This window comes from Mandrillus leucophaeus, unplaced genomic scaffold, assembly GCF_000951045.1.
Source record: "Mandrillus leucophaeus isolate KB7577 unplaced genomic scaffold, Mleu.le_1.0 Scaffold699, whole genome shotgun sequence".
Taxonomy (NCBI): domain Eukaryota; kingdom Metazoa; phylum Chordata; class Mammalia; order Primates; family Cercopithecidae; genus Mandrillus; species Mandrillus leucophaeus.
This window is the reverse complement of record NW_012107574.1, coordinates 88,809-103,140: the sequence shown is the minus strand read 5'-3', so window position 1 is coordinate 103,140 and position 14,332 is coordinate 88,809. Positions and strand designations below refer to the sequence as shown.

General features: G+C 38.8%; 1 protein-coding gene across 1 annotated transcript in view; it reads left to right on the top strand.

The window, feature by feature from the left end:
- Positions 1–14,332, top strand: part of LOC105527887 (PH domain leucine-rich repeat-containing protein phosphatase 1-like) — a gene marked incomplete at its 3' end in the record, with an annotated part of 137,690 nt that overhangs the window by 44,454 nt on the left and 78,904 nt on the right. Inside the window, exon 2 of the mRNA XM_011964383.1 lies at positions 6,909–7,105. Coding sequence (XP_011819773.1) covers positions 6,956–7,105 — 150 coding nt within the window. The remainder of the gene's footprint in view (positions 1–6,908; positions 7,106–14,332) is intronic.

Below are 14,332 nucleotides of genomic sequence, written 5' to 3'. Positions count from 1 at the left end.
AGCACACCAACATGGCACATGTATACATATGTAACAAACCTGCATGTTGTGCACATGTACCCTAGAACTTAAAGTATAATAATAATAATAAAAAAAGAAAGTTAAAAAGTAAGTAAGCCAGACTGGGAGAAAATATTTGCAAGTCATATATCTTACAGAAGTCTGGGCACAGTGACTCAAACGCTTAAATCCCAACATGTGGGAGGCCGAGGTGAAAGCATCATTTGAGTGCAGGAATTCAAGACCAGCATGGGCAACATAGCGAGTCCCTGTCTCTACAAAAAATAGAAAAAAATTATCTGGGCATGGTGGCAGGCACTTGTAGTCCCAGCTATTCAGGAGGCTGAGGAGGGAGGATCATTTGATCCCAGGAGGAGGTTGAGACTGTAGCGAGCTATGTTTGTGCCACTGCACTCCAGCCTGGGCAACAGCAAGACTGTGTCTCAAAAAAAAAAAAAAAAAAAGGTATATCTGACAGAGGATTTATGTTAGGAATATCTAAAGAACACAACCCAATTAAAATTGAACAATAGATTTGAATAGTCACTTTGGCAAAGAAGATATGCGGATCAGAAACTTGTGAGAAGATGATTAGTCATTAGGGGAATGCAACTTATAACAATAGGGAGATACCACTACATATGCACTAGAATGGCTAAAAGCGTTGACTGGGGGCCGGGGGCCAGGCGCCGTGGCTCATGCCTGTAATACCAGCACTTTGGGAGGCTGAGGCGGGTGGACCACCTGAGGTCGGCAGTTCTAGACCAGCCTGGCCAACATGGTGAAACCCTGTCTCTACTAAAAATACAAAAATTAGCCAGGCGTGGTGGCGGGTGCCTGTAATCCCAACTACTCGGGAGGCTGAGGCAGGAGAATTGCTTGAACCTGGGGAGTGGATGTTGCAGTGAGCCGAGATTATGGCATTGCACTCCAGCTGGGCGACAAGAGTGAAACTCCGTCCCAAAAAAAAAAAAAAAAAAAAAATGTTGACAGGGATGTGGAGCTTATGGAACCCTCTGCACTGCTGCTGGGGGTGTAAAATGGTACAAGCAAGCCATTCCAGTCCTAGGTATTTACCCGAGAGGTATCAGAACATTTGTCTATACCATGACTTGTACACCAGTGTTCTCCATCAAAATAATAATAATAATAAAGACTGTAAACAATTCAAATGTCCATTAGCAGATCAATTGTTAAATTGTGGTATATTCATACAATATAATACTACTCAGCAACAAGAAATAATGAACTCTTGCAACAACATGGAAGAAAGTGACAGAAACCAGATCATAGTTGCCTGAGTGTGGGAGAAACTCTGTAGCGGTGTAGGGAGAGAGAGAAATCACAGTGGGACATGAGGAAACGGCAATGATCAATATACTCATTTTCTGGTGACGGTTTCATGTGTGTAGATATGTCATATCTTATTTTATACTTTATGTAGTTTACTGTATGTCTTTTATACATTAATAAATCTGTAAAAAAAAGTGAAGATTTTTAAAGGGTGGACATTTCTATCATAGAAAGCATTTTGCAAAAACCATTCATGACACTAGAAAAGTACTTCACAAAACAATGACTTTTTGGCTCTGAAAAAAATGACACGGTCTTACTCTGAAAATAAATGTTTAAACCATTCAGGATGTAAAACAACCACAACAAAGGCACACAAAGTATGTTGCTTCAGTTTTCTTAAAGTTTTCCTTGTAATGGACCACCCCCAACCCCCATTTTTTTTTAACAGTGGTCAAATGAGCCAATATGTACTTTCTCTCTTTTTTTTTTTTTTTTGAGACAGACTTTCACTCTGTCACCTGGGCTGGAGTGCAGTGGCACAACCTCAGCTCACTGCAACCTCTGCCTCCTGCGTTCAAGTGATTCTCCTGCCTCAGCCTCCAGACTAGCTGGGTCTACAGGTGCCCGCCACCATGCCTGGATAATTTTTATATTTTTAGTAGAGACAGGGTTTTGCCATCTTGGCCAGGCTGGTCTCGAACTCCTGACCTCAAGTGATCTACCCACATCAGCCTCCCAAAGTGCTGAGATTACAGGCATGAGCCACTGTGTCCAGTCCAATGTGTACTTTCCAAAATAATGTTTTACTTTTTGGTTAAGATGTTAGTTTTGGCTTTCTGATGTAAAACTGTAAATACTTTAAAAACCAGTGTATGTATATAGATATATTAATATCTATATATAAATATATACTATATATTTATATAATATATACTTATATATTTATTTATTTACATATTTTATATAATATATATTTATTCATATAATATATATATATATATTTTAAAGACAAGGTCTTACTCCATCTCCCAGGCTCTGGAGTGCAGTAGTACAATCATAGTGCACTGCACCCTTGACCTCCTGGGCTCAAGCAGTCCTCACACCTCTACTTCCTGATTAGCTGGGACTACAGGTGCCTGCCACCACTCCCAGCTAACTTTTTTATGGAGACGGGGTTTCACTATGTTGCTTAGGCTGGTCTTGAACTTCTGGGCTCAAGCAGTCTTCCCACCTTGGCCTTTTAAAGTGCTGAGATTACAGGCATAAACCATTGCACCCAGCCCAGATACATTTTTAATTATAGTGATTACAGTAGACCTATCACTATAATACTCAGTGAGCTTTTTTTATTGGAAAAAATGTCTGTCAAGGTAAATATTATCTGTCTAAATAGTTTGCTACGTGGGCTAGGCCTCCTGAGATAGGTAAACTATGTGAAGGAAGAGATAAGAAAGATCAAAGACAAAGTAATAAGCCAATTAAAGTAGAAATAATTTTGTAAGAATAAATTTGGCTATAGGAGAAGTTAATTTTAACCCACCCCTTCCTCATCTTTGGAATGTGATTTAAGGAAATGGGAATAGGCTCTTGTTATTGAGTGATTTCACCATCCTTTTTTCTCGTGGATATGGTCAAATAAATCTGCTACAGTTATCTGCCAAATCTGATGTCTGTGCATATTAAAGTTTTTTTTTTTTTTTTTTTTCCTGGAGGTCCATTGCTTTCATCGTATTTTTAAGGTAGTTTTATATGACGTGAAAAGGTTGAACTAGCTTACTTACGGAGATGACAATTAGAATCCTGAATTCATGAATGTGAGGAATACATTTGTTAGAAAATAAGCTGACCTTGGGGAATGACTTATTTTATTATTTTAGATTTATGGTCACAAAATATAACCATCTATTTGTGGTTACTGAAATGTAGGTCTCAGGCCTTGGCTACCAATATTTCAAATCTAGGGCTGTGGTAGTAGACAGAAATCTAAGTGATACTAATATATATGGTCCTTGGACTACATTTTTAGATATTTTGCTTTATATGGTTTTTGGACTACGTTTTTAGAGATTTTGCTTTAACCAATTTGACGCAGAGAACATTTTCTTGATACCTCTAGCATCTAGCATAGTGGATTATAAGACATTTCATGCTCTTTTTTGCCCCCTCTTTAAAAAACAATTTTACTATGTGAAATAAGAACTGTCATTTTGGTGTGGGAGAGGAGCCTTGAGTATGTAATCAAGATCCAGAGGCTGTCCAGGCACGGTGGCTCACACCTATAATCCCAGCACTTTGGGAGGCTGAGGTGGGTGGATCACAAGGTCAGGAGTTTGAGACCAGCCTGGCCAATATGGGGAAACCCTGTCTCTATTAAAAATACAAAAATTAGCCAGGCATGGTGGCATTTGTTTGTAGTCTGAGGTGCTTGGAGGCTGAGGCAGAAGAATCAATTGAACCTGGGAGGCGGAGGTTGCAGTGAGCCGAGATCATGCCACTGCACTCCAGCCTGGGCGACAGAGTGAGACTCTGTCTAAAAAAATAAATAAATAAAATAAAATAAAATAAAATAATCCAGAGACCCTAGTTTGATTCTTTAGCATTGTGCTGTAATTTTCTACAAGTGGGCCCAACTAGTGGGCCATGCCTGGTTTTTAAATAGACTAGTATAGATCACCTTACCTACCATGTGCCAAGTGCGTAAGTAAAAGAGGAAGTATATGAATATGTTTTCAAATCACTCTGTGTTGTTGTGTTTCTGTCTCAGCTTGAAATGTTTGCTTTTGCTGTCTGTTTTTCCTCCTGGATCATGTAAAAGTGCCTTAAGCCTGTAGGGAATTAGAGTAACATTTCTAAAGTGAAAGTTACAACTGACCCAGCTTTAAACTGGCAGACATGAATTACTTTGGTATTGTCAGTGTTTATTAGAGCATAGGGCAACTGGAATTCCTCTGAGTTGAGGAATTTGAATATTGGCAGGAAGAGCAAAAATAATTCCTTATGTCATAGAACAAGGAAGTCTGATAAAAAGGAGGGTGCACCTGGGTGATTGTCTAGGTATATATTACCTCATTCATCTCCATATTCCTCAGGACCCACTTAGTACACAGCCGCGTCCTAAGGATGTGTCTGATCTGGGACACCCAGGGAGAGGACAGACAATAGGGATATTGAAATTCATTCAGAGCAAGACCAGAGGGATTTGATTCAGACTGGGATGTTCAGGGTTTTCCAAGGACAGGCTGATCTGACTCTTGGGCTCCAGGACAATTCAGAACTCTTGGGAATTTTTCTGACTAGGGAATAAAGAGCCAGAATCTACTGATGTATCCATACTCTTCTGTTAAAGATCCCTTCTGGCCTTTGTCCAGTCTGTCTGGTGATTTGCTCTAGGGCTTTCTGTAGGATATATATGGAGTTGGAGAATTGAAGGGCCAGCCCTCATGTACCCCTATTCTCTTTTTTTCCAGTCTCTGGTTCTTCAAAGAACTGCATAAATGTTACAGGTTAACAAGTATTCTTGAAGCCACTCTCTGATGGACGGAATAAAATGCCTACTTCTTTGCATTTATTTTGTGTGTGTGTGTGTGTGTGTGTGTGTGTGTGTAGATCAGATCAGATCCCTTTTTAGCATTCGTTTATTATGTCAAGGAAATTGGATTTTGGAAACCCGGTAACCTATTGTCCATTGTTTTTAGTCCTTCATTTGCTTTTCATTTTTATTATTCTTTGTCTTTTCTTCTTTCTCCTTCCCCACAGGAAGAGAGTCTGTCATATAGTAAGGAGCTCTTAGATTGGAAACCCAGGCATCTTCCTCTCTAGGTATAAATGAGCTTGTGCAGAATGGGACGTATGAATCACTGTGTCTCATCCATCATTGGCAGCCCTTGGCTTGTCACATCTCACATCTGTTTTGAATAGTCTTCTGGGCTCCCTACTCATTTGTGGGAAAACTAACATGTGGTAGACAAACAATACAGTACCTTTCCAGTGAGAGCTCTAACAGTGTAGCTGTTTGCTGGGCATCTGGTTCAAGTAGCTGAATCACTGTTATACTTCATCCTGGCCCAGCCTCAGCAAAATTTTGTGGTGTGAAGTATTTATTTTATAAAACATTTTGATCTACTGGGAGAAAGAAGAAGTGAAATTCAAACCTGTGGCTTATTTCCTAACATCTGTGCCCAAAGTATGTATTGGGAAGGTTCAGATACTCTTTGGAGTTTCTTGTTATTTATTTTTAGAGCTGTTGTTCTTCCTGTTCCCTGTCTAATAAGTATTAGACATGTATCAAAACGACTTGCTATTTATGCTGATTTTTAATATTAATAAGAATGTAATTTATCTTGAACCTATTTCTTTTGCTAGCCCTTGGCAACTAGTCCAACTTCTAAATAAATATGTTATTCCTGACTGGAGTCCTACTATAGTACATATATCTCTTATTAACTTATCTCTGGGAAGAGGCTTTGGTACTCTTTGAAATTATCTATTCAGTATCTAGAAATGTAGAAATACTTTTCTGGTTGCTTATATGACTCTGTCACTATGTTTGTGTCAATCACAGTAGTTCTCCCATTAAGTTGATAGGACTTGCCTGACTAATTCTGCCAAATTCATTTCCATTTGGGAAGTAAAGACTCTTTAGACCTTTCTCAGATCTCTTTCTGCCTTTCAGCCTCATTTCTTATTTCTCTGTTTCTGTGCTCCTTACCATGAGTCATAAGTATTGTAGGACCCATTCTTCATGGATTGCTGGGATAGTACTTCTAATAGGAAATAATAGTGTTTTTTAAGAAAAATATTTCCTTTCTAATGTTTTCTTTACAGTAAATACACATTGAATATCTGTAGAAGGAAAAATATCCGCAGTTAATTTTATTAAACTGATTAGTTTTATTAAATGTAAGTTGTTGGATGTTATTCTCCTATCTCAGGCTGTAATACTTTCTTCTTAGTGTATTTAAATAACTCTGTCCATTCATAAATATCGTGAAGTCTTTTCAAACGTAAAATTAAATTGTGAAAGATATGCAAGAAAATAAAACTCCAACCCGGGTGCAGTGGCTCATGCCTGTAATCCCAGCACTTTGGGAGGCTGAGGCGGGCAGATCTCCTGAGGTCAGGAGTTCGAGATCAGAAGCCTGACCAACATGGTAAAACCCCATCTCTACTAAAAATACAAAAAAAATTAGCCATGCATGGTGGCCGGCACCTGTAGACCAACTACATAGGAGGCTGAGGCAGGAGAATTGCTTGAACCTAGGAGGTGGAGGTTGCAGTGAGTTGAGATCGCACCACTGCACTCAAGCCTGGGCGACAGAGCGAGACTCCGTCTCAAATAAAAAAGAAAACTCCAGTTAAAACAGAGAGTTAAAATGGTGTTTTCCTAGGATTTTATGGAAAAGGCTTTTCACTTAATATTAAGTGTACATGTGGAGATGTAGTTCTTAACATAATTCCATTATGACAGTTGTCATCTCAATTATAAATTAGATTGAATTTATAATTTTCCCTTGAATTATTCCCTTGTTGTCCAGTTCTTATATCTGGTATGCAGATGAGTAGGAAAAGCTTCCATTTTAAAAGAATAACATGTTTGCTTGTGTTTATTTCAGGAAAACCTCACAGCACGGGTAGCTCTGAACGGATTCAGCTCTCAGGAATGTATAATGTCCGTAAAGGCAAAATGCAGTTGCCAGTGAACCGATGGACAAGACGCCAAGTCATCCTGTGTGGGACCTGCCTGATAGTATCATCTGTGAAAGACAGCTTGACCGGAAAGATGCATGTTCTGCCACTGATTGGTGGAAAAGTAAGTAAGTTAGTTAGTTAGTTTGTTTATTTATTTATTTTTTGAGTCGGAGTCTTGCTCTGTTGCCCAGGCTTGAGTGTAGTGGCATGGTCTCAGCTCACTGCAACCTCTGCCTCCTGAGTTCAAGCCATACTCCTGCCTCAGCCAGGATTACAGGCATGCACCACCACACCTGGCTAATTTTTGTACTTTCAGTAGAGACGGGGTTTCACCATGTTGGCCAGGCTGGTCTTGAACTCCTGACCTCAAGTGATCTGCCCGCCTCGGTCTCCCAAAGTGCTGGGATTACAGGTGTGAGCCACCGTGCCAGGCCGAAAATTAAGTTTAAAACAAGCAAAATACTAACAGGTTTCCCAGCATCAGTAAGGACCTTACTTTAAGCCATTTCTGTGATGTGGGGTAGATGATTTTTGACTCATCTGAGGTCTTATTCAGTTCCTATTGTGGATGTTGTCAGTTGGTGGAACTGTGGAGAAAAAACAGTGCCATTGGCTCATATGAGGCCTTGATGATCATTGCTTCATGAGTTATGTGCATTGTACCTACTGGACATAAAATAGGTAGAATTTCATTGTCATATTTCAGAGTTTAGATGACAAATTGATTACTTATGAGTTGGTGTCTTAAGCGTACATTTTCTAGTAGAGTCTACTGATCCTTAAATTTGTGAATTTAGAAACATTGACACATGCTGAAGGTTTGAGTCTATAGTGCTTAAGTAAGTGCCTAGTTATAAATTTTGAATCTTAAATGTTTCTCATTTTGGAGAAAATGTGATGCAACTGATATATTTTTGACATTATTGGTTTCTTTGCTTTGGGTATGTTAACTATTTTATTGCTATTATTTATAAAATAGAACCAGATTGCTTGAGAAAATGTTATATTCTTTTCTTTGTCAGAGTTATTAATAAAGTCCCAAGCATTGGTAAGGGTAGCATCACCATAGTTATATGTCATATTTCTTGAGTTTTAAGTAATATAATATGTTAATAAATGGAAATTAGGATTTGGATGAGAAAATGGGTCATTGAACGTTGGGGGAACGTTAAACAAATACTTTCTTTTTCTTTTTTTCTTATTTTATTTTATTTTTTTGAGATGAAGTCTTGCTCTGTTTCCCAGGCTGGAGTGTGGTGGCGCGATCCCAGCTCACTGCAACCTCTGCCTCCCGGGTTCAAGTGATTCTCCTGCCTCAGCCTCCCAAGTAGCTGGGACTACAGGCGCATGACCCCACATCCAGCTAATTTTCTGTATTTTTAGTAGAGACGGGGTTTCACCGGGTTAGCCAGGATGGTCTTGATTTCCTGACCTTGTGATTCACCCGCTTTGGCCTCCCAAAGTGCCAAGATTACAGGTGTGAGCCACTGTTCCTGGCCTAAGTACACCATTTGTTAATTGGCAAATGTCTAAATGTCTGATCTGTTTCAAGGGTTATAAGTGAAGGAAGTAAGACCAGATGTGTGTGGTAATAAATGGTTTTGTTGTTCACTGCTGTGTAGCAAGCACATTCTTGTAGTCTTTCCTTATGAATAAATAGCCTATGTTAGTTTTTTCCTCTCTATTCTAGTTTTAAGAAGGCTAATACTTGATCATTTTCAAAAATAGGTTTTGGTCAGGCTGTGCAAGGTGCATTTAGATCGATTTTAGTCGTTCATTTTGAATCCACTGCTGCTTAACTTTTGTCGGAGCATTGAAAAGTTAGTGACTGATATGCTAAGATTTTGCCCTATGGATAGATGGATTACTGAAAAAATAATCATCTGTATTACCACCATAGGTTATTAAAAATGCATATTTAATGTTTGATGCTTTGTTAGGTCAACAGTCTCTCTCTTTTCTATGATGCTGGGTGTTTGCATAGGCACATCTAATATAACTATTTATTCAGTATCCTCTTTGGGGAAGGCACTGTGCCTGGCACCCCAGAAATACTAACATAGCTAAGTAATCCTCCGCCTTTGAATAGCTTATAATTTTGTATCAGAAGATGAAGCAGGCGCAATGATATCTGTTGTAAGAAAGGTGCAGAAAAGTACTGTGGGGGATTAATGGAAGGAGAGATTACATTTTGTCAGGTAAGAAGGAATTTTGTAATGAAAGAGGTAGCAATTATGATGGAATTTGAAGGATGAAAAGTCTTTTGACATGTGAAGGAGATGGTCAGAAAGATTTTTATGCTCATGCAGGCAGAGGCAGGAAAGCACATGGAATGTTCAGATAAGGTCAGCAGATCCGGTTATAATTAGCATTTTCATTCAGTACTAGAGACTTGTCCCATTTCCCAGGCCTATTACTGGATGGACTTCTACCATTGAGTGAATTGAAAGTTAATAGCTTCCTATTTTCACAAGCAAAACTTGTAAAACCTGTTTTACACTATGCCTTTAAAAATAATTGACTACATTGAAAAACTGAGTCTTTAATATCTGTTGACTGAGTTAGGGAAAAATAATTGATTTCTTGCAGTTTGAGCTTTCATTAATTTTTGTCTTTTTTTTTTTTTAATCCTGTTCTGTTGTCAGAGAAAAACTGAGAGTATAAATGAAAGGAGTTTTATTTTTTTCTTTTTAATTTAGATATAGAAGAGCTATAGATTTAGAAATAAGGAGTGAGATAGATTGGTCATAACCTAGTTATAATTGCTGTGGTTTCATAGCACTTGAGCATGGTCATTACTTTACATATATGGCTTTGTTGTTAAATAAAACTCTCAAAATTTGATTATTGAAAGAGTATTTAATAGATACATTTATATTATGTGGTTTTAATGTTATATTTAACTTGTCCTATAGAATTTAACATAGATTTTTAAATAATGTATTATTATTATTTTTTTTGAAAGACGATCTTGCTTTGTTGCCCAGGCTGGAGTGTAGTGGTGCGATCTTGGCTCACTGTAACCTCTGCCTCCCGGGTTCAAGTGATTCTCCTGCCTCAGCCTCCTGAGTTGCTGGGACTGCAGGTGCGCACCACCATGCCTGGCTAATTTTTGTACTTTTAGTAGGAACGGGATTTCACCATGTTGGCCAGGCTGGTCTTGAACTCCTGACCTCAAGTGATCCGACCACCTCGGCCTCCCAAAGTGCTGGGATTATAGGTGTGAACCACCCTGGCTGGCCAGATAATATTGTACTTTAATTAATATTTGTTAAATTATGAAGTATAATAAATTGAAGAATTGTTAACCACTACTGAATGTAGGAACTGTAGCGATATCAATACCAGTGTTTCTTCTACCTGTGTTCTCTTTACGTATGTCTCATTGCCTCCCCTAGCCCTAGAAGGATTCACTGTCCTAGAATGTGTATTCATCATTTTTTCCTTTTTCGAAATAAGTTTTACCATGTATCTATATTTTGCTTGTTTTTGATGTGTATAAAAGTGATACATTGCTCTGGTCTTCTGTAATTGATTTTATTCACCTAATACAGTGTTTCATAATAAGATTACATGTTACTTATGTGGTTTTCATTTGTCTATAATGTCTACTCTAAACATTCCACAATTTTCATAATTTCTTAAGTAATTTTCCTGCTGATGGACATTTGGGTTGCTTTCAGTTTGTTGTTATAAACAATGTTGCTGCTATAGTCTTATGTTGATATGCCTCCTGATACGCAAGTACTTTTTCTAAGACAGTAGTTTCCAAGTGGAGTTACTATGCTGGAGGGACATTTGGTTATATGTAGGAATGTTTGATGGTCAGATGATTGAACAGTGAACATATCAGTTAATATAAGCTTAAGTAATGCCATGGTAACACCCCTCTTTTCCCCCCAATCTTAGTGACTGGTCATAACAGTTATTTCTCACATTATGTGTCTGTTGTGGGTCGGTGGGTTTGGGGTGTGGGAGTTTCTTTTGTCACACAGTTGTTCAGGGACCCAGCCTGATGAAGTCTTGGCTCTTTTATACTTCCCTTTGTTGCTTTGGCAAGGGAAGAGGTAACTGGAGCATCATTCATGGGCTTTGTATGTTTAGATGCAGAAGTGACACATGCCACTTCTCTCCATGGCTCTTTGGCCAGAACTAGTCACATCACTCCACCTTAATTGCAAGGGGTCTGAGAAATGTGAAGAATTAGATAGAGTGATTGGTGAATAACATTATCTTTGCTGTAGGGGACACTCTTGGCATTTAAAGGCAGAGGCAGAGAGATTAAGATATGCAGAGTATTAGAGAGTTCTGCACAGGGGACAGTGAAGAACTATTCAATCCACAATTCCTATAATGACCTCCTTGAGAAATACTACTATTGGGTATACACTTTGGAGCTCAGTTACTGGGCTCTAGGACATACACATTTACTTTCGCAAGATGATACCAAGTTGTTTTTCAAGGTCGATGTACCATTTTGCATTCACATCAGTGTACAAGTGTTTTTTCTCCACATACACTTTACTGCTGTATTCCCCCATTAAACCATCACTGCAACCAAGATAGTGACCATGTTCATTATTTCCAGAAGTTTCCTGGTGTCCCTTTATTCTCCTTTCCTCCCATCCTTTTATTCTCCTTTCTTCCCACCCTTTCCCACTCCTCTCCATCCCTAAGAAACCTTTTGCTTGATATCTTTTAATTTGTTTACATAGCATTTTTTTAAAATTGTATTTTCTGTTTGGTTTATAGAAACAGAGTTGGTTTTTGAGTATTGATCTTGTGTATTGATTTATAATCTTGCTAAATTTTCTGATTTATTCTAATATGATGCCTATAGGTTTTTTTGTTTACTGTATAGCTAATCATATAACATTCAAATGATGACAAGTTTCTTCCTTTTTTTTTTGTCTTACTGTTATAGGTAGGAATATCTAGTTTGAATAGAAACAGTAGATACTTACTTGTTTTATCAATGATCTTTTTTTTCCTTTTTTTTTTGAGACAGAGTCTCTCTGTCACCCAGGCTGGAGTGCAGTGGTACATTCTCGGTTCACTGCAACCTCTGCCTCCCGGGTTTAAGCCATTCTCCTGCCTCAGCCTCCCAAGTAGCTGGTACTACAGGCGCCCGCCACCACACCCAGCTAATTTTTGTATTTTTAGGAGAGTCTGAGTTTCATCATGTTGGCCAAGCTGGTCTCGAACTCCTGACCTCAGGTGACCTGCCTGCCTTGGCCTCCCAAAAGTGCTGGGATTACAGGTGTGAGTCACTGCACCTGGCTCCTTATCAATGATCTTGAGAATGATATCTCATCATTAACATTGAAGTTTGCTTTAGATGTTTGATAAATACCCTTGGTCAGTTTAAGTGAGTTTTTATTTTCTGAGTTTGCTGAGAATTTTTATCCTTCATTTCAGCCTGAATGAAGTTACTAACAGCTTTTTCTGCAACTGTGGGGATAATAGTATGGGTGTCTTTAATCCATTAATGTGGTTAATTGTTTTGTAGTTCTAATTACGTTAAACTGTCTTTCTTATTCTGAGGTAAATTCAACTGGTTCTTTTTTTTTTTTTTGAGACGGAGTCTTGTTGTATTGCCCAGGCTGGAGCACACTGGCACGACATCAGCTCACTGTATCCTCTACCTCTCAGGTTCAAGTGATTCTCCTGCCTCAGCCTCCTGAGTACCTGGGAATTACAGGCACGCACCACATCTGACTAATTTTTATATTTTTAGTAGAGGTGGGGTTTCACCATGTTGGCCAGGCTGGTCTCAAACTCCTGACCTCAAATGATTCACCTGCCTCAGCCTTCCAAAGTATTGGGATTATAGGGGTGAGCCACCGTGCCACCGTGCCTGGCCTTGTTCTTGATATATGTATTTTTTTAAGTTACTGGGTTTTCTAAAATAAATAAATAAATAAATAAATAAATTAAAAGGCGGGGCATGGTGGTTCATGCCTGTAATCCCAGCATTTGGGAGGCTGAGGCGGGTGGATCACGAGGTCAGGAGTTCAAGACCAGCCTGGCCAAGATGGTAAAACCCTGTCTCTACTAAAATTACAAAAATTGCTGGGTGCGGTGGCAGGTGCCTGTAATCCCAGCTACTTGGGAGGCTGAGACAGGAGAATCGCTTGAACCCGGGAAGCAGAGGTTGCAATGAGCTGAGATCACACCACTGCATTCCAGCCTGAGCAAGACTCCATCTAAAATAAATAAATAAATATAAATAAATAAGTTTTTGGATTTTGATGCAACATTTTGTTCAAGATAAATCTTTATGACTGTGGTTACCTGTAAGTTTCCTTTCTGTTACTGTTTCATGTGGGTCTTGGTTATACTATCCTCATAGAATGGGTTGGGGTGTTTTCCTTCATTTTTTGTTGACTGGATGAGTTTGCATGAGTTTGGGTTGATCTGTTTTTTGAAACTTCGGTAAAACTTACCTGTAAAGCCATATGGGCCTGATATTTTTTTGAGACATTGGAAAACAACAACAACAACAACAACTTTCTGTATTTTAAATGGTTATATAGGGGCCAGGCGTGGCTCATGCCTGTAATCCCAGTACTTTGGGAGGCCAAGGCTGTAATCCCAGCTACTCAGGAGGTTGAGGTAGGAGCGTCGCTTGAACCCGGAAGGTGGAGGTTGCAGTGAGCCAGGATTGCATCACTGCACTCCAGCCTGGGCAAGCAGTGAAATTCCGTCTCCAAAAAAAAAAAAAAAAAAAAAAATTGTAGAACTATTTGATTGTTTGTTTTGTTTTATTAACACTGGATTTCACTCTGTTGTCCAGGCTGGAGTGCAGTGGTGTAGTTACTCCTCAGTATAGCCTCGACCTCCTCAGGCTTGGGCAATTTTCCCACTTTAGCCTTCTGAGTAGCTATAGGACTACAAAGTGTGCACTGCCACACCCAGCTAACTTTTGTTTTTCTGTTTTTTGTAGATACAAGGTTTTGCCATGTTGCACAGGCTTATCTCCAACTCCTGGGCTCAAGCAATCTGCCCCTCTCAGTCTCCCAAAGTGCTGGGATTGCAAGCGTGAGCCTGCACCTGGCTGATAGGACTATTTAGGCTTTTGTTTTTTCTTTATTTAGTTCTATTGGTAAAACATATTTTTTCTAAGAATTTGTCACAAAATTGTTCATAATATTCTCTTTTTAATCTCTGGTGAATCTGTAGCTATGTCTCCCTTTTCATTGGTAATATTATTTATAAGTGTCTGCTCTCTTTTTCCTGCCAGAGGATGTATCAATTTTTCTTGCTAGAGGATTTATCAATTGTACTAGTTTTCTCCAAGAATCAGTATTTTGCTTTGTTAATATTTTCTCTTACATATTTGGTTTTC